The 26,361-nt window shown below is 35.3% G+C and overlaps 1 protein-coding gene across 1 annotated transcript; it reads right to left on the bottom strand.

Annotated features, from left to right (window-relative positions):
• Positions 1–581: 581 nt before the first annotated feature.
• On the bottom strand, positions 582–25,502 carry bmper (BMP binding endothelial regulator). Its single transcript, XM_073847404.1, has 14 exons — positions 24,793–25,502; positions 24,164–24,249; positions 23,029–23,128; positions 20,307–20,389; positions 19,871–19,961; positions 19,583–19,665; positions 17,431–17,530; positions 13,102–13,346; positions 12,906–13,010; positions 10,531–10,576; positions 9,714–10,040; positions 5,687–6,023; positions 3,541–3,671; positions 582–1,571 (listed from the first exon to the last, which is right to left on the bottom strand). The coding sequence occupies exons 1-14, from the start codon at positions 24,881–24,883 to the stop codon at positions 1,390–1,392; spliced, it is 2,007 nt and encodes a 668-aa protein (XP_073703505.1). The 5' UTR covers positions 24,884–25,502; the 3' UTR covers positions 582–1,389.
• Between the last annotated feature and the right edge of the window lie 859 nt (positions 25,503–26,361).

Genomic DNA, 26,361 nt, shown 5'->3' with positions numbered 1-26,361 from the left:
ACATACCCTGACTGTATGGACCCGGATCACACAGACTACACATGCACATCGCAAAGACGAGAAAAGACAAGCATTTGAGGTTAAAAAGTATATAAATTGTGAGTTTGTTTTGAAAATAACGATTGTTTCACTAGATCAGACCCTTCTTTCTTGGCTGGGATTGTTTAGAGCCCTTTGAAGCTGCATTTAAACTCCATTTTGGACGTTCAAGCTCAGGGGCACCATAGAAGTCCATTATATGGAGAGAAATCCTGAAATGTTTTCCTGAAAAAACATAATTTCTTTGCGACTGAAGAAAGAAAGACACAAACATCTTGGATGACAAGGGGGTGAGTACATTATCAGTAAATTTGTGGATTTCACTCCTGCTGTTGTCCGATCAGATGGTTATTTAATATTGGTGACAGGCCTAGTGACTGATAACACTCATTCTCTCAGATCTCTTTTCAGAGTTGTGGAAAGAATGTTTTCTTTTAGGGCTGTGCCCATGTGTGTTTAGTCAGATTTAATGTACCTCAAACAACTCTTGTATGATCACGACTGAACTACAGGACTTGAACACAACACACTTAACACTCAGGTTAGTATTGTAATTGTTTTATCAATTTACAGTCCCCACAAGTCTATTTTTTTTATTTAACCAGCCATATTCTTTTTGGGCTCCTCTGCATTAAGTGCAAAGTCATTCTACATCCCCAATCCTGAATCAACACGAGACATTTTCGAACCTGAGTTGTGTGCACAAATATCACACTGCACTTCCTGATGACCAAATTTTAAACATGTTCATCTTTGAAAGTATATAAGCTTTATACTGGTAATATATAGTATCTTAATGGATCAAGTGAAATGTACAGTTAGAACAACACATACACACATCAGTGTATGAACACTTGGCTGGACAAATACAGTACACTTCTCTTTAATGCTATAAGAGTCACATTTGAGTCCCCGACTTACAAAATAAACAACAAATACATAAATAGTTTCCCTTTCAGTCAAGCAACTGTGTATTAAATACTGGCTGACCCAATAAATGGATAATACTATAGTTTATGTATGCCATATACCCCACACTTAACTCGGATTGTACAGTTTAGGTCCTTTTTCGTATGAGTTCATTCTAGAGGTCAATAAGGCACTTTGGATTTGGTTTTCACCAACTATAAGTGAGCAGAGAGATCTTGAGATCCTGAGTCCCCACAGAGAAGCACAAAGGAAACTTCTGGTGAGTCTCACTGTTGAGGGAAGCAGGGCAAAGGCGCAATGTGTCTCTCTCAGTTATCTGAGTATTGTACAGTCCTGTTTGCAAAGTTGCATGCCCAGTTTTCTTTGTCTCTGTATGGTTGGATCTCTTCCAGCCCTCTGCTTTAATATGAGTCCTGTGGGTCATCGCCCGGGGCAGGATGTAGGTTTAATGCAGTGGCCCTCAAACAGGACCAGGCTGGCGGGACAGTGGCAGCCAGCGACACAGGGCCTTGTACAGGGTCCAATCTCATTCCAGTTATTGCAGGTTTTAGTACAGCCAGGTCCACATGTGTCATAAACTGCACCATGTTTGCAATGTGTGCCTACAGCAAAATGAGTGAAATGAATACTAGGTAAATATGAAGAAAAGACACTATCACATATTTGTCGGCTTTTACCGCACATGTGACCCTGAACCCTGGATAAGGGTAAATATTTCGAAACTGAGATATATACATCATCTGAAAGTTTAATAAATTAGCTTTCCATTGATGTATGTCTGTTAGGATAGGACAGTATGTGGCCGAGATACAACTATTTTAAAATCTGGAATCTGGAGTGTGCAAAAAAATCTGCCTGTAAAGTTGTTCAAATGAAGTTCTTAGCAATGCATATTACTAATCAAAAATTATGTTTTAATATATTTATAGTAGGACATTTACAAAATATCTTCATGGAACATGATCTTTACTAAAAATCCTAATGATTTTTGGCATAAAAGAAAAATCGATAAATTTGACCCATGCAATGTATTTTTTGGCTATTGCTACAAATACATCCACGCTACTTAAAGGAGTAGTTCACTTTCAGAACAAAAATTTACAGATGATGTACTCACCCCCTTGTCATCCAAGATGTTCATGTCTTTCTTTATTCAGTCGTAAGGAAATTATGTTTTTTGAGGAAAACATTTCAGGATTTCTCTCCATATAATGGACTTCTATGGTGCCCCCGAATCTGAACTTCCAAAATGCAGCTTCAAAGGGCACTAAATATACTTTTTAACCTTGAATGCTCATCTTGTCCAGCTCTGTGTGTACTCTGTGTATTCCGGTTCATGACAGTTAGGGTATGTCGAAAAACTCTCATCTCATTTTCTCCTCCAACTTCAAAATCATCCTCCCGTGAGACGGGAGTTTTTTGACATACCTTAACTGTCATGAACTTGGATACACAGAGTTCACGCAGAGCTAGGCAAGATGAGATTAAAAAGTATATAAATTGTAAATGTTTCACTAGATAAGACCCTTCTTCCTCTGCTGGGATCATTTAGAGCCCTTTGAAGCAGTGTTGTTTTTGACAACCATCTTAGATTTAGTCTTAGTCTTAGTCTTTTGGACTAAAATGCTTCTTAGTTTTAGTCCAATTTTAGTCACTTCTATATGTGATAGTTTTAGTCCAATTTTAGTCGACGAAAAGTCAAAAAGGTTTTAGTCTAGTTTTAGTCAAAAAAAAGGGGGAAAAGTAGTCTTTTAACAAATTAATGTAGGTCAGTAAGTATTTTGCTGTTTGGTAGTGTCACTTATAAGTTCTGAAAATAGCAGATCTATAGTTCAACACAATGTGAGCTTCCGGATCGACTATTTTCACCAATAATTACAATAATGAAGGAATGTTTTAGAACATAAAAGACAAACAAGGATGGAATGCTAAAACGGCTTGCCATACTAGTATAGCAAAGAGTATTTAATGCTAAAACGGCTTGCCATAGCGTCAGATACTTTTTAAGTTTTAATTGGCATGCACAACAAGCGGAAATGTCATGCATTTTAAACGTCTGACGGACCACCCACTAACATTTTCGTCTATTCTCGTCTCGTCAACGAAAACTCACACACGTCTCGTCATGTTGTAGTCATCAACGAGCCATTTTTATCTCGTCATCATCTCTTTATCGTCATGAAAAAAAGTGGTGTCAACGAAATGATTTCGTCATCGTCATCGTTGACGAAAACAACACTGCTTTGAAGCTGCATTTAAACTGCATTTTGGAAGTTCAAACTCACGGGCACCATAGAAGTCCATTATATGGAGAGAAATCCTGAAATGTTTTCCTCAAAAAAAATATAATTTCTTTATGACTGAAGAAAGAAAGACATGAACATCTTGGATGAGAACGGGGTGAGTACATTATCTGTAAATGTTTGTTCTGAAAGTGAACTACTCCTTTAAGACTGGTTTGATGGTCCAGGGTCACATATGTAAATAAAACATAAAAGTGTGCTGTTTTAGTAAACAACAACAAAAACACCATACAGTGAATGAGGGTTTTAATTACTGCTGTCGACTTACTCATGCAGGTGAGCTCAGGTTTCCAGTGCACAGGGATGCCCTCTCTCTCACACGCTCGACTGTATGCTATAAACGACTCACAGTAACAGTTCTTATGCACTGGACACTCACACATGTCTGTTACACATGACCTGAGAGAGGAAGACATGGAGAGAGACAGAAATAGTATTAGTGTTAGTGTATGTTGTGCACCATTAGCTTCAATGTTTCTCTGCTTCACAAACATTTAGTTTAGGATTTTAGCATTAAATATTCGTAATGAAAATGCAAAACACCAACAGCTTTCTACAGTAGTTCAATAAAATGGCACATGGGCATACCATGATTGCGTACTAAGTTTGATGCTCTGATCTTTGTGTTCAGAAATTCAAATGCTGCAAAAGTATACATTTACAGTTGAGGTCAAAAGTTTACATACACCTTGCAGAATGTGCAAAATGTTAATTATTTTACCAATATAAGAGGAAGCATACAAAATGCATGTTATTATTTAGTTAGTACTGACCTGAATAAGATATTTCACATAAAAGACATTTAACCCACAAGAGAAAATAATAGCTGAATTTATAAAAATGACCCCGTTCAAAAGTTTACATTGATTCTTAATACTGTGTTGTTACCTGAATGATCCACGGCTGTGTTTTTTTTGTTGTGATAGCTGTTCATGAGTCCCTTGTTTGTCCTGAACATTGCCGCTGTTCTTCAGAAAAATCCTTCAGGATTGTTTTGTGTATTTAAACCCTTTCCAACAATGATGTATGATTTTAAGATCCATCTTTTCACACTGAGGACAACTGAGGGACTCATATGCAATTATTACAAAGAGTTCAAAAGCTCACTGATGTTTCAGAAGGAAACACAATGCATTCAGAGCCAAGGGGTAAAAACTTTTAGAATTTGAAGATCAGGGTAAATGTAACTTTTTTTGTCTTCTGGGGAACATGCTATCTTCTGTAGCTTCTGAAGGGCAGTATTAAATGAAAAAATATGATATTGAGGCAAAATAAGAAAAATGTACACATCTTCATCCTGTTCAAAGGTTTACACCCCTGGCACTTAATGCATCTTTTTTTCCTTCTGAAGCATCAGTGAGTGTTTGAACCTTCTGTAATAGTTGCATATGAGTCTCTCAGTTGTCCTCAGTGTGAAAAGATGGATCTCAAAATCATACAGTCATTGTTGGAAAGGTTTAAATACACAAAAATACTGGAAAACCAAAGAATTTGTGGGACCTAAATGATTTTTCTGAAGAACAGCAGGCAGTTTAACAGTTCAGGACAAAGAAGGGACTCATTAACAACTAATAATAATAAATAAAAAAAAACAGCTGTGGATCATTCAGGTAACAGCACAGTAGTAAAGGAGAAGGATAGATTACAGGATTTCTCTCCATATAATGGATATGTATGGTGACCCCAAGTTTGAACTTCCAAAATGCAGTTTAAATCCAGCTTCAAAGAGCTATAAATAATCCCAGCTGAGGAAGAAGGGTCTTATCTAGCAAAACGATTGGTTATTTCTTAAAAAAAAATGACAATTTATATACCTCTTAATTTCAAGTGCTTGTCTCTGTGTATTCTGGTTCAAATCGTACTACATCATAGCAGTAGCGACCCAGTGTTTGGAGAAGATATTGTAATTTTTTTTTTAGAAAATAACCAATAATTTCGCTAGATTAGACCCTTCAACCTTCGTCTGTATAGAGCCTTTTGAAGCTGCATTTTGGAAGTTCAAATTTGGGGGGGACCATAGATGTCCACTTTATGGAGAGAAATCCTGAAATGATTTCCCCAAAAAACTATTTCTTAAAACTGAAGAAAGAAAGACATAAACATCTTGGATGACAAAGAGGTGTGTAAATGATCTGTACATTTTTGTTCTGGAAGTAAACTTCTTTAAGAATCAAGTTGTGTAAAATTTTGAACAGGGTCATTTTTATAAATTCAACTCTTATTTTCTCTTGTGGACTATATGTAAACATATTATATGTGAAACATCTTACTTGCATCAGTACTAAATAAAAAAAAACATGCATTTCATATTTTGGTCAAATAATTAACATTTTGCAGATTTTGCAAGATGTATGTAAACTTTTGACCTCAACTGTATTTATTTAATAATAATGATTGCATAATGGGAAACTCACTTGTAGAAAGAGGTAAAGTCTACAGCAGAATGGCACTTCTGAAACTCCCAGGACTTGAGTTTTTGGCATGTTCTGTGTGCACGCAGCTTTACTTTGACTGTGCCAGGACAGAGGAAAGATGTGGGCCTGCGGTTCGGTGCCTGACACACCTCATTGTCCTCCACACGCCAAGACTCGGCAAATTCATCCACGTCAAACCTAATCTGGCCGTCTCCTCCTAAAGAGTCGTCCCGCCTTTGACCGTTGTAGTTTCCACACAGCCCACAGAGCTGCCCCTTCAGATGAGGTGCTGCGACCACCTCCACCAGACTGTCTCCATCCCATGTGATCTCCAGTCCTGATGACACAGCCAACATGAAAATGAAGAGAAAGTTAACTGCTACATTTGCCTACGTTTGAGAAGATGACATATCCTGTGATATGACACATATCTCTCTAAATCTATTTTAAGCTGCATTTGAATAAAATCATGTAGCAATCAAATTAACTAGAATACTAATTGGAATATTTCTTCTTTTCAAGGCAAAAAGAAAATAAATGGTTACCAGAATCAAGACCTACAGCATACCATTTTTACATTCAAATCATTTTTAACCTACAATTAAGATCCTGAATAATCTATGGACATGTTCTGCACAGCAACTTATTTATCTGCAGTTCCCATTTAAAATTGTGCTTGAAAACAATTACTATTCTGTTATATTCAGGTAAGAACAAAATTGGACTGGATATATATCTTATTTGCAAAATCCACACTGTTATTGAACTGTAATGAATCAACAGTGAACTGACTTTTTGCTGACTATTAACACTATTGTTTTCTGAAGAGCTGCTTATAGTTTAAAATTTTGCATATAATTTTAACTTTTTTGATTTTTGAACATGAAAATGCTGAAAAACCAAAGAATTTGTGGGACCTGAAGGATTTTTCTGAAAAGCAGCTGGCAGTTTAACTGTTCAGAACAAACAAGGGACTCATGAACAACTATCACTAAAAAATACTGCTATGGAAACTAAACAAAAGTAACAACACAGTATTAAGAATCAAGTGTGTGTAAACTTTTGAACAGGGTCATTTTTATAAATTCAACTAGTATAACATTTTTGAACTTTGGAACATTGACAGTTACTGAACTAAACTGAGCAGAATAATGACTTGTCTTCTGTGGAGGTGCTTTACAGCTGAAATTGAATTTGTTTCATTATTGATGTTGATTGATAAAGTTATTGTCATTTGTATTGAATAATCAAATAACAGGCCAAACATGCTCTTTTGAAAAAAGAAAGGTGTGCCAAAATCAGGGCAAACTGTACCCCTCCTATACTATCTGTGCAAGGTTGGAATGATTGATTTGAGCTGCTAGCACAAAGGCTGCAGATAAATGTCTTGCAAACATGGGAGAGTTAATCAAATCACAATCCTGTTGCCAGTCCAAGGGTCAACATTGTGCAAGGCACTAGGTTGGTTTATTCTCACACCACAAAAATCATTTTCTTACAGAATTTTAAGAAGAGTAGTTTCCTTTAGCTGATATGTTATATCCACAGCGCACCTTATAGCAGCCTCCCATTAGCTGACTTGACACTAATCAGTTTTGGTCAGAATGCCATACATTCTTTGATGAACATAAAGTTCAAAAAACAGCATTTATTTGAAATGGAAATCATTTGTAACACTTTAAAAGTTTTTACTAACTCTTTTGATTAAAAGCATTCATTTCTTTCTTTTTTTAAAGCTTACTTAACGCCAAACTTTGAAATGGTAGCATATCACAGTTCTACAGAAATATTAAGCAGTAAAAATAGTTTTCAGCATTGATAATTATAAGAAATGTTCCTTGAGCACCAAATCAGCATGTTAGAATGGTTTCTGAAGGATCATGTGACACTAAAGACAATGGAGGAAAGAGTGTTTTTATCATAAGAATAAATTACATTTTTAAGAAAAAAAAATAGTAATCATATTTCACAATAAAAATATGGCTGACAGGTTGTTAACATAACTGATGATATCACAGAGTTATACGACTTGGCACAAGCTGATTGGTTCATGTTGCATACGCAGCTATTTAAATGGCTGGTAGCATTCACTTGGGCAGTCATCGTTCCTCTGAAACCCTCCACCTTCCCCAGCTCCACCTGTATAGATCTGCTACGGGTTATTTTATGCTATTTGTGCAGCAGCAGTACATCTTAAATACTCACAGCACCGTATCGCCATTTGCTTTGGAAGTAGCAAGTTCTGTACTTGCTTGCAGCAGCAACAATAATCTACAACTACAGCAATAACCAACAGCAGCAGCAGCGTAGCAGATCTGCTCCATCAAGACTAAATACATTAACATTGTCATATCTATTACCATGCTAAACTTTTCCGAGAGTTGTCATGACAGAACTGTTTTTATGAATTTTTTGATGAAATTGATGTACCAACTCAACAAAATCTCGCTCTTTTCTGTCAGAAGTCTGTCATACTCAAAAGAAGATTTCTATTTCATGGATATCTGTTCATGCATATATATGAGGACCAGCATGGAAATACATTAGTCCTGTCTCATATTTGAGATTTATTTAAAGTGACAAAAAAAAAAACCTGAAATATGGTATTTTTGCATCTTCAGATCCAAGCAGGACATAGCTTGTCAAACATTCAGAAATTTGTTGGACAGTACCAGTACCAGCAACTTAATTCTTAAATGCCACTTCTGAACATATATATATATATATATATATATATACATACATACATACAGTCAAACCAAAATTTATTCAGACATCTTCAACATTTCTCACATTATCACAGTTTATTCGCTATAGTTTAGAAAATAGTAATAAAATATGACAAGAACTCAGAGCTAAACTGTGTCAGAACAAATTCAATTGGAAAATCATGAAAGAATTACAGTCAAACCAAAATGTTTTTAGACACCTTCAAATTTTCTCACATTATGACAGTTTATTCGCTATAGTTTAGAAAATGGTAATAAAATATGACAAGAACTCAACTGTTTTATATGTGATAATGTAGGGCTGGGCGATTTGGCCTAAAATCAAAATCTCGATTAATTGAACATTTTAACCCGATTACGATTAATGAACGATTATTTTATTCATTAATAAAATAACATTTAATTATATTTAAATAATATTTATTTTTTTGCCCTTATAGTTCACTGACAAGTTTTGTACAGTAAATATGCTCACATATTACAAGTGAGAGATTTTTGAATGAAGGGTGCACACACTATCTACTATCTATGATTATTTATTGAACATAAGTGTTGAACAACTGAAATTAAAGTACACATTGCTTAAAACGAAAAGTCACATTTTTTTTAAATTAGTGAAAATAAATAACTTGCACTTTTGGAAACAAAATAGTAGAAAATAGAAAATAAGTAGAAAAAAAAGTAGAAAATAAGCAGTATCTCTTCTAGATAAAATTACTCTTGTATATCCTGTATATACTTTTTACTGTATAAATACTGCTTAAGCTCTCCATCAACATGTCGGCGGAATAATGTAACGTAACGGAGCGGGGTCACCTGACTCCACACGCAGTAGTGTTTTTAAGGGGAAAGTAATTGAAATAATTGACCTGGAAAAATTTGATCGATTATAGGTTCTGAATGTCGATTTCGATTACTTTTCGATTAATCTCCCAGCCCTATGATAATGTCAGATAACTGATAGAAAGGTATGTAACAAAACATAGTCAGGTCAAAGTGTCAAATCAAATTTTTGGTCCTAATTTTTATCAATTTCACTGGTAGTCCTCTGTATGAACTATGAAGAATGCATAAATGAACTATAGTGTCCTGCACTCACTAGTAAAAAAATATCACAAATTATATCAGGCATCTGAATAATTTTTGGTGCGACTGTATAAAGTCAGCAAGGTCATAAACTTACGGAGATGTTAACACCCACTTGGAAAGATGCAACCAAAATCAAACTCTTCTGATTCTCCAAAAGCCATGTAAATGACCCTATGATAGAAAATCCCATAGCAGGATGCTGGCCTTACCTGCAATGGTGGTGAGTTTGAGCAGGTATCCGTCCAGGTCAATGTGGACCCCAGTGCTATGGAAGGGAAGAGCGATCCGTGTGCCGTTTTGACGGACGGTCAGGTGTTGGTGGAGGCTGATGCTCAGGCCTGATATGTGCAGCTCCACTGATTTGGTCCACGAGAAGGAGCGTGTGCGCCGAGCATCGTTCTTCACCAGCACTATGAAACTGGCTGCTGGGGAGCAGTCCTTAGTGAGCACGTATTTACACGTGCCCTGGAAGTTAAAGGTGCGGCCGTCGAAAGTGTTATAGTGAGGGTCTCCAAATACGGTACACACGCCTGGCTCTGGAGTTATGAAGAAATTGATGTATGCAAAAAATCATTAGGATATTAAGATCATGTTCAATAAAGAAGTTTTGTAAATTTCCTACTGTAAATATATCAAAACTTAATTTTTGATTAGTAATATGCATTGCTAAAAAATTTGTCTGGATAAGGCAATTTTCTCAGTATTTTTTATTTTTAGCACCCTTAGATTCCAGATTTGTAAATAGTTGTATCTCAGCCAAATATTGTCCTATCCTAACAAACCAAAACGCAATTAAAAAAAATGTACCCTTATGACTGGTTTTGTGGTGCAGGGTCACCTATTTGTACGCAAACTGATGGCAAACATAGAATTTATAATTTACATTTGAAAGTTACATTGTTGAGCGTGTGAAGATTTGACTGTAGTATTAATTTATGTAACAAAAAAATTTGAAATAAAACAAATTTTTAGGTTTTCTTCTGTTATAATTCACAGCAGGAACATCATGTAAGGAAGTCAACTTACTATCAGTGCAAACAGGACAACATCCAGTTCGATTCAGTATCTTGTTCTGAAAAATAAAAGAAAAACATAGAGACACAGAAAATCAAACGGTTTTATTAGGCAGTGCTGAGAATAACTAGATACAAAATATTTAGGCCTTGTTTCCATCAAAGAGTTTTTAGCCAGAAGAAATTTTAGCCAGGCAATGCCCAACTGAGGAGTTTAAGAGTCACAACATTTAGCTGCTTATTATCAATTATATTAATATTGTGGTAGACCAGAGATGTCATCTGGTACAGACATGGATGCACAGACCAGCATGTAAATTGTTCTTCTATTGTTGTTTTGTTTTTGTACAAATAAATTATGATGGCTGCTCACTATGGTATTTGTTCTGCCCCTCGTCTACTGTGACTGGAAAGCTGGATACAATAAGTGCTGCGATTTAAAGTTAATGTTTTTAACATAACATAGACAACAACAGACCAGAAACAACTTAATTTGAGGCCTATAAATATACAGGGAAACACTAGGGACTAAAAGAGACAAAGGAAACATGAACTAACAAAGGAAACTGGCCAAAACTAACTCCAACGCAAATGTGACGTTACAATACCAACATCACTTGAAATAATTTATCAGGGCACAAAAGCAGTCATATCAGGTACACCCATACAGGCATAAACAGACACACCTGCACACATACCACACACACACATTTTTCAATCTTTTTTGTTTGAAAAAGCAAACTTGAAGTTACGTTACAAAATGTGAGGTAAATATAAGGTAGCCAAGACTCCAGCTGCATGCAATTACCTCACATTTTGTGACATAACGTCATCAGTTTCTGAGCTTTTATCTGCATTATTCATGAGAAAGAACTTGTTTAATCCAATATTTGTTCTGTGTTACACATACATTGATATTACAGTGGAAAATTTATATTTTAGCCACATTGACTCACATAGGGCTGGAAGATATGGCCAAAATTTATATCACAATATACTTCGTAATTTCGGTCAATCCGATATAATTTCGATATCGATATGAACATTATTTTAAAAAGCCTCAGAAAAACTGCCAAAAATGCCCACAACAGAAGTCTGCACCTACAAATATCGGAAAAATGAATTTACCAAGTCTATGAAACCTCCTTCTTTAAAAAAAAATAAATAAATAAAAAAAAATAAAAATAAAAACGGCACAAATAAATTAAAGTTCACCTTCTATTTGTATTTATCCTTTATAGAAATACTCTCACTTTCTCTTATTCTTACAGATTTAAACAAAATTGCTTCAGCCAGGACAAATAATATGAAAAGTTGATGCAGAAAACAGAAAAAAGAGTGAGCAAACACATGCAAATGCATTTTATGCCAGCAGGAGGCGCTTTTGGAGCAGTAAAAACAGCAGTTTCTGGGTAACGGCTGTACACAAAGCAAAGCTGCGCTCATGAACGCTACTTTATCAGATAAAATAAAAATGGCATCAAATTTTTTTTGAAAACAGTTGGTTCCCTTGAAAAATAAATTTATATAAAACACCCATGACGCATTTTGATTTTAAAAGGTGCAGTGCTCATGTTTATTCAAAAAAGTAAATCGCCACAAATACATCAATGTATGGTATATATATATTATATAATATAAAAAGCTTATTTAAAATGCAAATGCATTTTCTGCCAGCAGGAGGCGCTTTTGGAACGGTAAAAACAGCGGTTTTCTGGGTAAGAGCTGCACACAAAGCAGAGCTGCGCTCATGAACACTACTTTACCAGATAAAATAAAAATGGCATCAAAACTTTTCTGAAAAGAGTCTGTTTCCTTCAAGAATACATTCATATAAAAAAACACCACCGCATTTTAATTTTGAAACATGCAGTGCTGCTCATGTTATTCAAAGAAGTCAATCACCAAAAATAAATCAATGTATGGGAAACACTGGTAATGTATATCGTAATATTGGAAACGTGTTTAAAAATCATATCACCGTTATTGAAAAAAATTATATCGCAACTTATATTAATATTGAATTATTGTCCAGCCCTAGACTCACTTCTTTTATCTGTTGAATATTCGTTCAGTGGCTTTTAGAGTTTGTGTTTTTGTACACTAAAACAATAAATAAATAACATTTAATTGAAAAGCTAACAGAGTAGGCTAAAGAAATATCCTTGCATAGTATGTCAGTTTAAGGAGACTATAGCAGCTATAAATTATGTGCACGATTAGTAATAATGCAGATCTTAAACTGACTTTTCTGAAACTTCACATTCACCTTTGGACAGCGGATCACCATCAAAATAGGTGTATAATACATAATGACTATACAGTACAGACGACTTTAGATAAAACTGCCGTTAGGTGTCTTTATGAGCTTTGTAAAACAAAACTTACCGAGGGACAGCTGGTAATAGGAACACAAATCTTTGGCTGACATTCAATTTTCCCCTTAACGCAGGTACACAGAGAGCAGTTAGCAGATGACCATCTGTCACCATCCTAAACCAGGAAGAGACAAAGATAAATACACTTATTCTCCTCTGATATATGCATATATTTTTCAACTAGTCCTTGTTCTTGGATGCCTCACCCGATAGATTTTGCTCTTCACCCTGCAGTACTTCACATCTTCCATCTTCAGATGAGACTGGCACTCTTCACAGCACGCACTGCCATGACAGCTGCCAGGCGCTGAGCATCTCTTCCTGCACACCACTGTAGAGTCCACGCATGTGCAGCTGGTGCAGTTGTCATGGCTGATGGACGTACCGTTCTCATAGACCTCACTGTGGAACAGACAGCTGCCAGGCGACAAGTCAAACACCCTCCTCTGACCTAGAGAAGACAAACAAGACCCTGTTACATTTGTAATCAAAGCATACTAGATAATACTGCAATCAAAACTAGATAAAAACGTTTGTCAAACCAAACTTTAGGTTGGCTTGAGAAAGCCTAGCTTAAAAGTTTAAAGCAGCTGTAAAAGCTTACATTTTTAACTTTATATAGATAGATAGATAGATGATTAGCATGTTGCTAGCATGATTAGAATGTAGTTAGCATGATTCTAACATTTTTCTAACATGTTTAGTATGTTTCTAGCATGATTAGCAAGTTACTAGCATGTCATTAACACATTTTAGCATGATTAGCAAGTTGCTAGCATGTTTCTAGCACGATTAGCATGTTGTTAGCATGTTTTTAGCATTATTAACATGTTACTTGCATTATTAGCATGTCATTAGCAAGTTGCTAACATGTTCCTAGCATGATTAACAAGTTATTAGCATGTTATTAGCTTGTTTCTAACATTATTAGGAAGTTGCTAGCATGTCATTAGCATGCTTCTAACATTATTAGCAAGTTACTAGCACGATTCTATCATGATTAGTAAGTTGCTAGCATGTTTCCAACATGATTAGCAATTTGTTAGTATGTTTCCAACATGATTAGCTAGCATGTTTCCAGCATATTTCTAGCATGATTAGCAAGTTGCTATCACGTTTCTTAGCTGACTAGCAAGTTGCACATTTCTAACATGTTTCTAACATGATTAGCAAGTTTCTAGCATGATTAGCAAGTTGCTAACATGTTTCTAGCATGATTAGCATGTTGTTAGCATGTTTTTAGCATAATTAACATGTTACTTGCATTATTACCATGTCATTAGCATGTTGCTAACATGTTTCTAGCATGATTAGTAAGTTATTAACATGTGATTTGCATGTTTCTGACATTATTAGGAAGTTACTAGCATGATTCTATAATGATTAGTAAGTTGCTAGCATGTTTCCAACATGATTAGCAATTTGCTAGCACATTTCTAACATGTTTCTAACATGAATAACAAGTTGCTATCATGTTTCCAACATGATTAGCAAGTTTCTAGCAGGTTTCTAGCATGATTAGCAAGTTGCTAACATGTTTCTAGCATGATTAGCATGTTGTTAGCATGTTTTAGCATAATTAACATATTACTTGCATTATTACCATGTCATTAGCATGTTGCTAACATGTTTCTAGCATGATTAGTAAGTTATTAACATGTGATTTGCATGTTTCTGGCATGATTAGGAAGTTACTAGCATGTCATTAGCATGTTTCTAACATTATTAGCAAGTTACTAACATGATTCTATCATGATGAGTAAGTTGCTAGCATGTTTCCAACATGATTAGCAAGTTGGTAGCACATTTCTAACATGTTTCTAACACGAATAACAAGTTGCTAGCATGTTTCCAACATGATTAGCAAGTTGCTAGTATGTTTCTAGAATGATTAGCAAGTTGCTAACAAGTTTCTAGCATGATTAGCAAGTTGCTAGCATGTTTCTAGCATGACTAGCAAGTTGCTAGCATGTTTCTAGCATGATTAGCAAGTTGTTAACGTTTCTAGCATAATTAACGTTACTTGCATTATTAACATGTCATTAGCAAGTTGTTAATGTTTCTAGCATGATTAGCAAGTTATTTACATGTTATTAGCATGTTTCTAACATGATTAGGAAGTTACTAGCATGTCATTAACATGTTTTTTAACATGATTAGCAAGTTGCAAACATGTTTCTAGCAAGATTAGCAAGCTACTAATGCATTTCTAACATGTTTCTATCATGATTAGTAAGTTGCTAGCATGTTTCCAACATGGTTAGCAAGTTGCTAGCCTGTTGTTAGCATGATTACCAAGTTGCTATCATGTTTCTAGGCTGACTAGTGAGTTGCTAGCATGTTTCTAACATGTTTCTAGCCTGACTAACAAGTTGCTAGCATGTTTCCAGCATGATTATCAAGTTGCTAGCATGCTTCTAGCATGATTAGCAAGTTGCTAACATGTTTCTAGCATGATTGGCACACTATTTACATATCATTAGCATGACTGAGAAATTACTAGCATGTTTCTAGCATGATTAGCAAGTTACTAGCATGACATTAGGGATTCTGGGAGTTTAAATTTGAATTTTGACAGTTGGAGTGTGAATAGTGTACCTTGACAATCGGGGGGGGGGGGGGGGGGTTGAGCTGCTGGGGCGATTGGTATGAACCATTATAAGGGTCACAGGTTAATTTTATATTTATATTAATTTACTGTTTTTACTATGAGTGGCCTAATATTTAAGATACAGATCAGTGCGAACTATTTACCACTATTTAAAAGGAAGACCCCCCCTACATCTCGTGTTTATGTCCTTCAGGGGGGATAAAGCATTAATTAAATTCGCACCCTGGCTCTAGGAGGAGTAACGTTTAGAAATTTAGTCTAAGAATAATAATAAAAAGCTTAAGTAGCAGATCAGCTTTCTCAAGCCAATCTAATTATTCAACCCCCCAAGAGACTGTACTAATTTACCAGAATTATTTTAAAAATGCATCAATAACAGTTTAATGCAATATTAAAAGTGATAATGACAACATATAATGCAATATTTTTGAGTTATAGACTTTTTGGTAATAATTATTCAACCCCTATTCAGCACTAGTGTTTTTAAGTCAATTATTTGTTTGATACGGAACAAACAAGTGATTTAATTACGTTTAAGCCATTGGAAACTGAGAGACATTATTTTAGCAAGTCAAAAGAGTGCTCACAAAAGCTATAGTCTAATTGCGTTAGATGGGCTACGAGAGGACACTAAAAGTTCCTAGAGACACAGCTGGCAGCATTACTCATATGTTTAAAAATGTGTTGTACCAGAAAACTTTTGAGGCCAATGAAGAAAAAAACACATCATCAAGGGGAACAAAATGTTTGATCAGAGCAACTGAGAAAACCCCTCAATTTACTTCCAAAGACTTGCAAGATGACCTGATGAAAGGAGGAAAAAACATTTCAATGCAGAGTAAAAGAAGAACACTAGAAAAGCATGACCTTCATGTTGGGATGCCACTCCTGATCAAGAAGAACAGAAAAGGCTGACTTGACTATTAATTTGGATAGTCTTGTGCATAACTTATGAGCAAAACTTATGAGCAGAAGAACACTGAGTGACTTTGGTGAATAGACTGAAGGTTGATGACCATTGGACTTATCTATCTACTGAATACATCTGAAGCTTACTGAAGTCGTAGAATGTTCTTCAGTGGCCCGTTCAGTCTTCAGATTGAAATCTTGAGATTTAAAAATATTTTGTGCAATTTTAAGAAAGCAGCAGCAACATAGAAACCAAAGATTATCAGCGATCTGGAAGCTTTTTCAAGCCTTTTCAAAGAATGGGCCAAGAGACACGTCATCTTATAAGCACTTAGAGACAACACTGGAAAACATTTTGTCTTGTTCCCAGCCAAAATATCGAAAAATTCTTAAATCAAGAAGGATTTTCTAGACGAGTAAAAATTATTTTCTTGCTTTCAGAAAAAAAAAAAAAAAAAGTTAAAATTAAGTGAGTTTTTGCTTAGGACAAGCACAATAATCTACCAATAGTGTAAGCAAAATTGTATTTATTTCCAACAAAAAACAAGAATATTTTTCTTACCCCATTGGCAGATTATTTAGCTTGTTTCAAGCAAAAACAAACTTAATTTGGCTTGTTTTTTTCTGAGACTAGACAATCATTTTACTCGTCAAGAAAATCCTTCTTGATTTAAGAATTATTTTTGAGATATTTTGACTGGAAACAAGACGAAAAATCCAAGTAAGAAAAGCATTTTTCGCAGTGAAGATTCTCTACAAAATATAACTTTTGGGGTTGAATAATTTTGTACATGACAATTTTTCATTAACTTGATGTCCTCAACTCAATCACATTTAAATACTTCATTTTGACTACTAAATGTACTAAATATAATACTCTGATTGATTGGGAACATATCTAATAATATTGTCAGTGTGTATGATATTTGTCATTGCGAAAGTCTCAAGTACTAAGAAGTTTCTTTAAGTGTCTAGCTTTTTTTTAACCCCGAAACAGAAAAAAAAAAAATCTTACCACGACATCTAGGACAGCACTGTCCAGGTGGAGTGTGGGTGAGATGAGATGGGCAGGATAAAACAGGACATACCATTTTATGACACATGCTTTGCCCTCCCTGAAAAAACACACATGATTATATAGAGCATATCAAAACATTTATTTGTTTAAAACAAAACAAATTGTTTTATTTCACTGAACTATAGGTGCTACTGTAGACACTGATATAGAAGAAGAAAACAAATTAAATTTCATGTATTGGGGTATTATGGGGCTAAAAGTCTAATAAAAGTGGATTCTGCGCTAATTCGATCTAATATCTATTGCTTTTTTTCAAATTTGATTCTATAAAAGATTCTTTGAGACAAAAGTAATGATTTTCAGCTTTGTTCAAGGCAATTAAAACCAACTTTTTCAGTAACTAAAGAATATGTAAAAGCATGGCATTTCAGTAAAAAGTGGCCCTTTTATTGGGGCTAAAGGCACAATGATTGACATAATAATAAACAGACTAACTTTTGTATTTATTGATATGACACTAAAATATAGGTGGTCAACATGATTTATTAAGTAGAGAATATCACCTTATTTACAATAATTCAAAAAAATCTCATAGTAATGTTAAATTGTATGCTATCAATAAAATATTACATTTTATGGGTCCTCCTTTAAAGCTTTCAGAATGAACCTTTGCTTTTTTAAATAATTGTTTTTTGATCAAATTAACATTTTAATGACCATATATTTATTTAAATAAAATAAATTACTTTATTTATCTGAATAAACTGAAAATAGTACTAATTTGTTAGGATAGAGCAATATTTGGCTGAGGTACAACTATTTGAAAATCTGGAATCTAAGATATTGACAAAATCGCCATTAAAGTTGTCCAAATGAAGTTCTTAGCAACAGTGTTGTTTTCGTCAATGATGACGATGACGAAATCATTTCGTTGACGCCACTTTTTCATAACGATAACGAGACGATGACGAGATAAAAATGGCTCGTTGATGACTAAAACATGACGAGACGTGTGTGAGTTTTCGTTGACGAGACGAGAATAGACGAAAATGTTAGTGGGTGGTCCGTCAGATGTTTAAAATGCATGACATTTCCGCTTATTGTGCATGCCAATTAAAACTTAAAAAGTATCTGACGCTATGGCAAGCCGTTTTAGCATTAAATACTCTTTGCTATACTAGTATGGCAAGCCGTTTTAGCATTCCATCCTTGTTTGTCTTTTATGTTCTAAAACATTCCTTCATTATTGTAATTATTGGTGAAAATAGTCAATCCGGAAGCTCACATTGAGTTGAACTATAGATCTGCTATTTTCAGAACTTATAAGTGACACTACCAAACAGCAAAATACTTACAGACCTACATTAATTTGTTAAAAGACTACTTTTCCCCCTTTTTTTGACTAAAACTAGACTAAAACCTTTTTGACTTTTCGTCGACTAAAATTGGACTAAAACTATCACATATAGAAGTGACTAATATCTGACTAAAACTAAGAAGCATTTTAGTCCAAAAGACTAAGACTAAGACTAAATCTAAAATGGTTGTCAAAAACAACACTGCTTAGCAATGCATATTACTAATCAAAAATTACGTTTTGATATATTTGCAGTAGGAAATTTACTAAATATCTTCATGGAGCATGATCTTTACTTTATACCCTAATGATAAAAGAAAAATCGATAATTTTGACTCTTTTAATGTATTTTTGGCTATTGCTACAAACATATCTGTGCTTCTCAAGACCGGTTTTGTGATTCAGGGTCACATATATTATGCCAAACATGACTTATTTAGTATTTGTATTATTGCTTTTGATCGCCATCTCATACATTTGTAACATTTTTAAAAACAAACAAACCACTTTTAAGATTTATTTTCCCACAAAAAGTCTCACTCCGTCAAGGTTTAGTCAAAACGTGTTTTGTTTTTTTGCAATCATACACTATGGGAGTAGTGAAGGCCTGTTTTCCTTTAGGTGTGCCTTCAGCCCTGTTGAACCCTAATATTATTGTAATTATTATTATTTTGAATGGCCAAATACTAAATATTTTCCATCTTAGACAGGGTGCTATTGTTTGGTCATAGTAAGTGCCCCAGAGCTTTTTGTTGTGAATTGTAACACCAGCTGTTTAGCAGATAAACTCACAGTGCAGATGCATTTAATACAGGGGTTCCCTTCAGGATGAAACTCATCGTCTTCTTTATATAAATTCCCCTCGAAAATACACCCTGTTAACATTCAAAATATAAACAAGTGTTAGAATGAGAATCTGGCTGACTGGCAGATATTCAAATCTAAGTAGGTTTTGCGAGGAAATGTTGTGAGCATCAATATTCTGTTTGCAATATTCTGAGTCTCTCTTATATTTTTATGGGAAATCAAATCACACTGTATAAGAAAATAACAGACACACACATAATAGCATTGACTGACCTGGGCAGGTTGGGCAGCATTTCTTTGGATGGATTTTCGGATTCTTACAGTGAATGACACACCTCATTTCCGCTTCAGTGATGACACCTTCCTGTCCAAAGAAAAAAATGAATGCACTTTACCATCCCCTTTAATGTTTACCTTCAGATTTATATTGGTGTGTGGTTGCTTATGGAGACTGAACAGGCAGGAGGTAGTCAAGTACTACTTCATCTAAATTATTAATACCACATGTTGTTTCTCATTTTGGCAGACATTCTCATTCAAACCAGCAGTTGGTTAAAGCATCCATCCATCCATCCAGTATTGTGTTTCTTATTCTGTTTATTCTTCTACTACACCACATGTACTACAACTGCTAACTTTAACAGCGTAAATCCAGTCAGCCATTCTCAAGACAAAGCCAGTGTTTAATGTTTCAATGAGATTGACCCACCTGACAGCTGTATGTGACACAGGGTTTCACAGGAGTGATCCAGTGATGGGAACTGTTGTAGGACGTCCCTTTCAGCTGACAACCTGCCAAGAGAAAGGAAATGCTCAGATCAAATGATTTCAGAAAAAAGAAAAAAACTGCTAAAACCAGCCTAGGCTGGTTGCCTGGTTTTAGCTGGTCAGCAGGCTGGTTTTAGATGGGTTTTGGCCAATTTTCCACCAGCTAAAACCAGCTACTTCCATCTTAAACCAGCTAAGACCAGCCAACCAGCCTAGGCTGGTTTTAGCTGTTTTTTTCAGCAGGGGACTAACTTTACTAGAGTGAAAATTGTTTCAAAGCAATCCCTGCTGAAAAAAAACAAAAAACAGCTAGGCTGGTTGGCTGGTCTTAGCTGATTTAAGCTGGAAGTAGCTGGTTTAAAAACAAAACATGTTTTGACTAAACATTGACAGAGTGAGACTTTTTGTGGGGAAATAAATCTTAAAAGTGGTTTGTTTGTTTTTAGAAATGTTACAAATGTATGAGATGGCGATCAAAAGCATTAATACAAATACTAAATAAGTCATGTTTGGCATAATATATGTGACCCTGAATCACAAAACCAGTCTTAAGAAGCACGGATATGTTTGTAGCAATAGCCAAAAATGCATTGTATGAGTCAAAATGATCGAGTTTTCTTTTATGCCAAAAACCATTAGGGTATAAAGTAAAGATCATGCTCCATGAAGATATTTTGTGCATTTCCTACCGCAAATATATCAAAACTTAATTTTTGATTAGCAATATGCATTGCTAAGAACTTCATTTGGACAACTTTAAAAGCGATTTTCTCAATATTTAGATTTTTTTGCAATCTCAGATTCCAGTTTTTCAAATAGATGTATCTCAGCCAAATATTGTCATATCCTAACAAATTAGTACTATTTTCAGTTTATTTAGTTAAATAATTTATTTTGTTTAAATAAACATATGGTCATTAAAATGATAATTTCATCAAAAAACAATTATTTAAAAAAAGTAAAGGTTCGTTCTAAAAACTTTAAAGGAAGACCCATTAAAATGTAATATTTTATTGATAGCATACAATTTAACATTACTATCATTATTTTTTAAAATTATTATAAATGTGGTGATTTTCTCTATTTAATAAATCATGTTGACCACCTATGACCGCCTAGGCTGGAGTGAACTTTACTCGAGTGAAAACTGGGCAGGCTGGGAAACCACCATCTAAAACCAGCCTGGCCATGCTGGGAGACCAGCTTAAACCAGCTACTTCTAGCCAAAACCAGCTAAGACCAGCCAACCAGCATAGGCTGGTTTTAGCTGTTTTTTTTCAGCAGGGATAACAAAAGAACAGCAAGTAACAGTAAATTAAACATGACATTTTGAAGTAGAAAGACTGTAGTATAAGATTATTTTCTTGTAAAATGCACTGCAATTATCGGTTTTATTTACAATTCAAAAAAATCTTTTTGTTTAGTGTAACCAGAAAATCTGAGCCACCATTGTTAATACAACTATTAGAGCATTTTTAGTGCAACTCTTACATTAAAAATAGACTGAATGATTGATTTATAGGGGTGGGAGAAAAAAAATTATTCTCCGATGCATCGCGATTCTCTCTTCAACGATTCTGAATATTTCAGAAATCGATTCTGGGCTTGTTTTTTCCCGCATATGGCACGTGTGCGCGCTTGAGACTCGGCGGGCTTCATTTGCACTGTGAGACACATGCGCATTGCTTGACAGTGTGCTTTCATCCGTCATGTTTTACTTCAGATATGCTTTCATTCATGCCGTTTGGAATGCAGTACTATTAAATGCACGAAACTCGCGAACTGACAGACGTTCAGGTGCGCTTGGTGTTTGTTCGTCCTAAAGCTCGATTACGGCTGCGGTTAAATGCACTTGCTTTTTTGAATACTTTTAAACGAAATTGATGTACAAACACTCAGTTATGTTTTCAGAGCAGGACAAAACATCTGATATATCGAAGTAGAACTGTGCAGTAGTTTGAATGCAGCCTGTTAAAGATGCCACTGTCTAAATTAGTAATAGGCCTTTAGTTTCAGAATCAAACGGCAATAATGCTGAGGAAAAAAAAAAACTATATTATCTGTGAACTTTCGGATACTTAAAGAACACTTATTATTTTATATAAGTAATTGTTTTAAAGTAAATTTTGATTTAAATTTGATATAAAATGTATATGAAAATGTAGCCCTGTGCAGTAATATTGAAAAATGGAGATTGTGACCCATCGTGATATTTAGTTAATAATCGTAATTAAGAAGATTGTGAAGATGGCAGTAATAACATACAGAGATTCCAACTATAAACAAAAAAACATAGAAACTGCAGTTTTACATTTTGTTAAAATGTAAAGTTGTAAAGATAGTATTTGCACAGCAGAATAATTAACGGGGGAAAATGTAGATCAAGAATCGTTTTGGAATCAGATCATTATAGTTTATTAACAGAAGAATGTTGGATGTTCTAAGGAAGCCCATTAAACCAGCAGCCCTCCATTCAAATAAAATGTCTGAGAAAGAGGGAAAAGCTAGTCCTCTGCTGTAAGGAGTCATGGCATCTCTCAACCATAAGGTGGCAGTGATGTTAAACATAGCAAAACTATACATTAAGATTAAAGAAGTTTGTTAGCCCACTTAGAATAAATAATAGATTTCATAGATCAGTTCTGCAGTAGGTTTGAACTGACCTTTGCATCTTTCACAGCAGGCTCCTGTCTGTTTGACCACCAGCGCACAGTCCTCTGCCAGCGGTGAACACTTCTCCTGCTTACAGTCTGCTTTTTGATTCTGTTAATAAAAAGTAATAACGCAAGGACAATCCCTTATTATCATTCAGTACTAGGTGTAAAAATTGTACTTGTTGACAATGTGACAACAATAAAGCCGTGAGATGTAGTACGGGATGTGATCTGCTTTCTTGATGGATCAGCTTAATTCAATCACGTTTGGTTCACGACATCCCCATCAACAGCAGACAAATGCATGTACATAAAGAGTAGCATCATCTTTCAGAGATAAAACTTCCTGTATTGATCTCTATTCATCATCTCACATGCTACAAAATCAATACGAGACATTCATCAACCCATCGTATCAGCTCTCACGCACTAACCTTGTGAAAGGCACATTGTTTGACTCTTGATGCTTAACATGTTCTCTTTATAATGGGTAGCAGACATGTAACATAGACCCATGCTGGTTTTGTGATCAGGACAGGGATAGATGGATTACAGTAATTACAGTCTAATTTATCACTACTGTTTTACCATCTAAAATCATTACTTTGAACATACGTAACATTTGCGGTTTCTTACTACAAAGCCAGCTCTGCAAACTTTACCACGGAGTGATTGACATACTGTAAAATCGAAGACTCTATGCATAATCTTATCCTCTTAAAAATAAGGTTCCATAAGGGTGTTTGTGCAGTGATACCATAGAAGAATCATTTTTGGTGAACAGTTCCAAAAAGAAAATTTCTAAAAGAAATCGAAAGAACTTTTTTCGACTATAAAGAACCTTTTCTGCATTACTGATGCCAATAAAGAACCTTTATTTTTTTGAGTGTTGTGGTGACTCTTATAATATATAATCCATATAGGCTATCACGTATAGTCCTTCTGTTCTATATAAAGCTTCTATCCTAAAACCTCACAAAATCTTGTTTGCCCAGCCAGGACTCCACACTGCTGCCTCACAACAGAAATTGACTGATTAAATTAGTCATGTGAAATCTCCAAACTGCACTATAAATATTTAACCATATTTCACTCTGAATTCCCGCCGAGGTAGTCGTCCCAAGACAGATTGAAGTTTTCTCACCAGACAGACGCAGGAGATGCAGGGGTTGTCTGTGATGTTGGGGATGTGTAACACTTCTCCCTCGTTTTCACAGCTAGCCTCCGTACCTGAATGAAAAACGAAACGAAACAAACAAACAAACATTTACATAAGATATTTCCTTTATCACTTTAAGATGGGTGAATAAGGGGTGTCTAAACTGCTCTTGTTTACGTTAAGTAGCGTTTACAAAATACCGGAATGTAGGCCACACTTAATTTTACAGTGTTACTATTTATTTAAGTGATTACTACTTAAACTAACGAGCTACATACACACTGCCAATTATTGTATTGAGCTACTTCTGCCACATATTGTTATTACTATAGCTACTGTTTAACAATTACATGACTAAGTGGCGTTGTAAAATAATTATTAGGCTACACAGCTAAAAAAAACTTTTGTTAAGCATTTTCAAATCTAAATACTACATAAGCAACACTTACTCAAAGCCAAAATTAAATTTACATTTTAAATCGTGCAGTTTTGAAATGATAAAAAATAAGCTATATACACGGCCAACATTTCTCAGATAATACGTCAAAATAAAATATGTTTTATGGATAACTGTTTATATGATTTAAATTCTAATGGATGTTTATTATCCTTACCAGTGATTAAAGGTGCAGTTAAATGTGGCGTTTGGAGAATTAAAAACCAGAATAACAGGTTGTGGGTTACTGGAGGAGACAGACACAGCATCCTAAATTCGCTCCAGACGTTTGGGGGGAAAGAGAAAAAATGAATAAATAGAGTATCCAAAGCGTGTAGAAATGGTTTTCGTTAAGATCCAGAGAGAAGGGGACATTGGTGTCATGAGGGAGTCCCGAAACCTTCGGCAAACGCGGGCGATGGACAATCAGCTCAACATTATAATGACAAAAACGGTCCAAAAAGCAAAACCGAGCAGCGAAGCAGCTTTGTGAAGATCCAGGTTTGCAGGTCACAAACTCCACAAGGAGTTTAAAACAGAGATAAGATCCAAAGGTCTTCTGGAGACGAGCGCACGGAGAGATGACACTGCCATGATCCAAACGATATCCAATCTTTGGTCAGAGCGCTCTGGTTTGGTCTCCGCTTCTTCTCTGACAGACGCACGGATGCGCACAGCTGGTCATTTCTGGCGACGCCGATACTCCTCCAGCTCCAGAGCTGCAGTTAAACATTCCCGCGGTGTAGGTCCGTCCTCCAGTCCACGCACATGTCTTCCCTCTCTCTCTATTTAAACGCATGTGTGGGTTTATAATCCCGCAGATCTGCAGTATGGTGAGGTGTAGTGAGACCCGCCCCTATCTGCACCTCAACATATCAGCATTCAGCATGGGCACAACTCGCGCAACTTTCTCACCAAACAAGAATGTCAGCCTATTGTAAAGGCGCTGAAGATGGATAGGAACATGCCTTTTGCATGTAATTCTCAATCTTAGAATAACAATGACCTCATTCATTGACCATCATCCAAAGTAGGTGCTAAGTGTCTCCAGATATCCAAGTACCTACGTGCACATCTGCATTTCAAAGATCAGATTAATACCTAAAGACATGAAGCTCAAACACATTCAGAGATGAATTGCTTTCTAAAAGTCTGAACACCAAGACAGGGATCTCGGAGAATCAATTTATTTCTTTAATATTAGTCACTAGATAGCGCCAAAGAGCACTTTTACTGGTGTCGTGTCTTCGAAATTCTACTCACCTTGGTGACAATCCCTTTTGCCAAGCCCAAGCAATTACAGTGGGTATGACAAATCTGCTTATTTAAATCCAATTATAGTCATTAGTTTTAATTGGTTTAATTATCAACAGTGGCTGATAAACCACCAACAGTCACTTGATAAGACAAAGATGATTTTAGCATATGGTGTGAAGCTTATGTTATTGTTTTCAAGTTTGTAAAGATATAATAGAATGTTAAGACATTTGACCTGTGGTGTGTAGATAGGACTATCCACCTGTCTTGACTTGCAGTATCTTTGCCACACTTAGTGATCTTATTGTGAATGATTCAATGTCATTACTCAATCTTCTCATGAAATTACTTCTCTCTGACTTCTCTAATCATTTAGTTCACATAAACTCTGTCCAACACCATCCAATCAACAAACGACCAATAGAATCAAGACCCCACTCAACAGTTTTTCTACAGCTACTTCCGTTAAATAACACTAACTCTTCAAGGC

This window comes from Garra rufa, chromosome 9 (assembly GCF_049309525.1).
Source record: "Garra rufa chromosome 9, GarRuf1.0, whole genome shotgun sequence".
NCBI lineage: Eukaryota > Metazoa > Chordata > Actinopteri > Cypriniformes > Cyprinidae > Garra > Garra rufa.
This window is presented reverse-complemented; position numbering and strand designations above follow the sequence as displayed.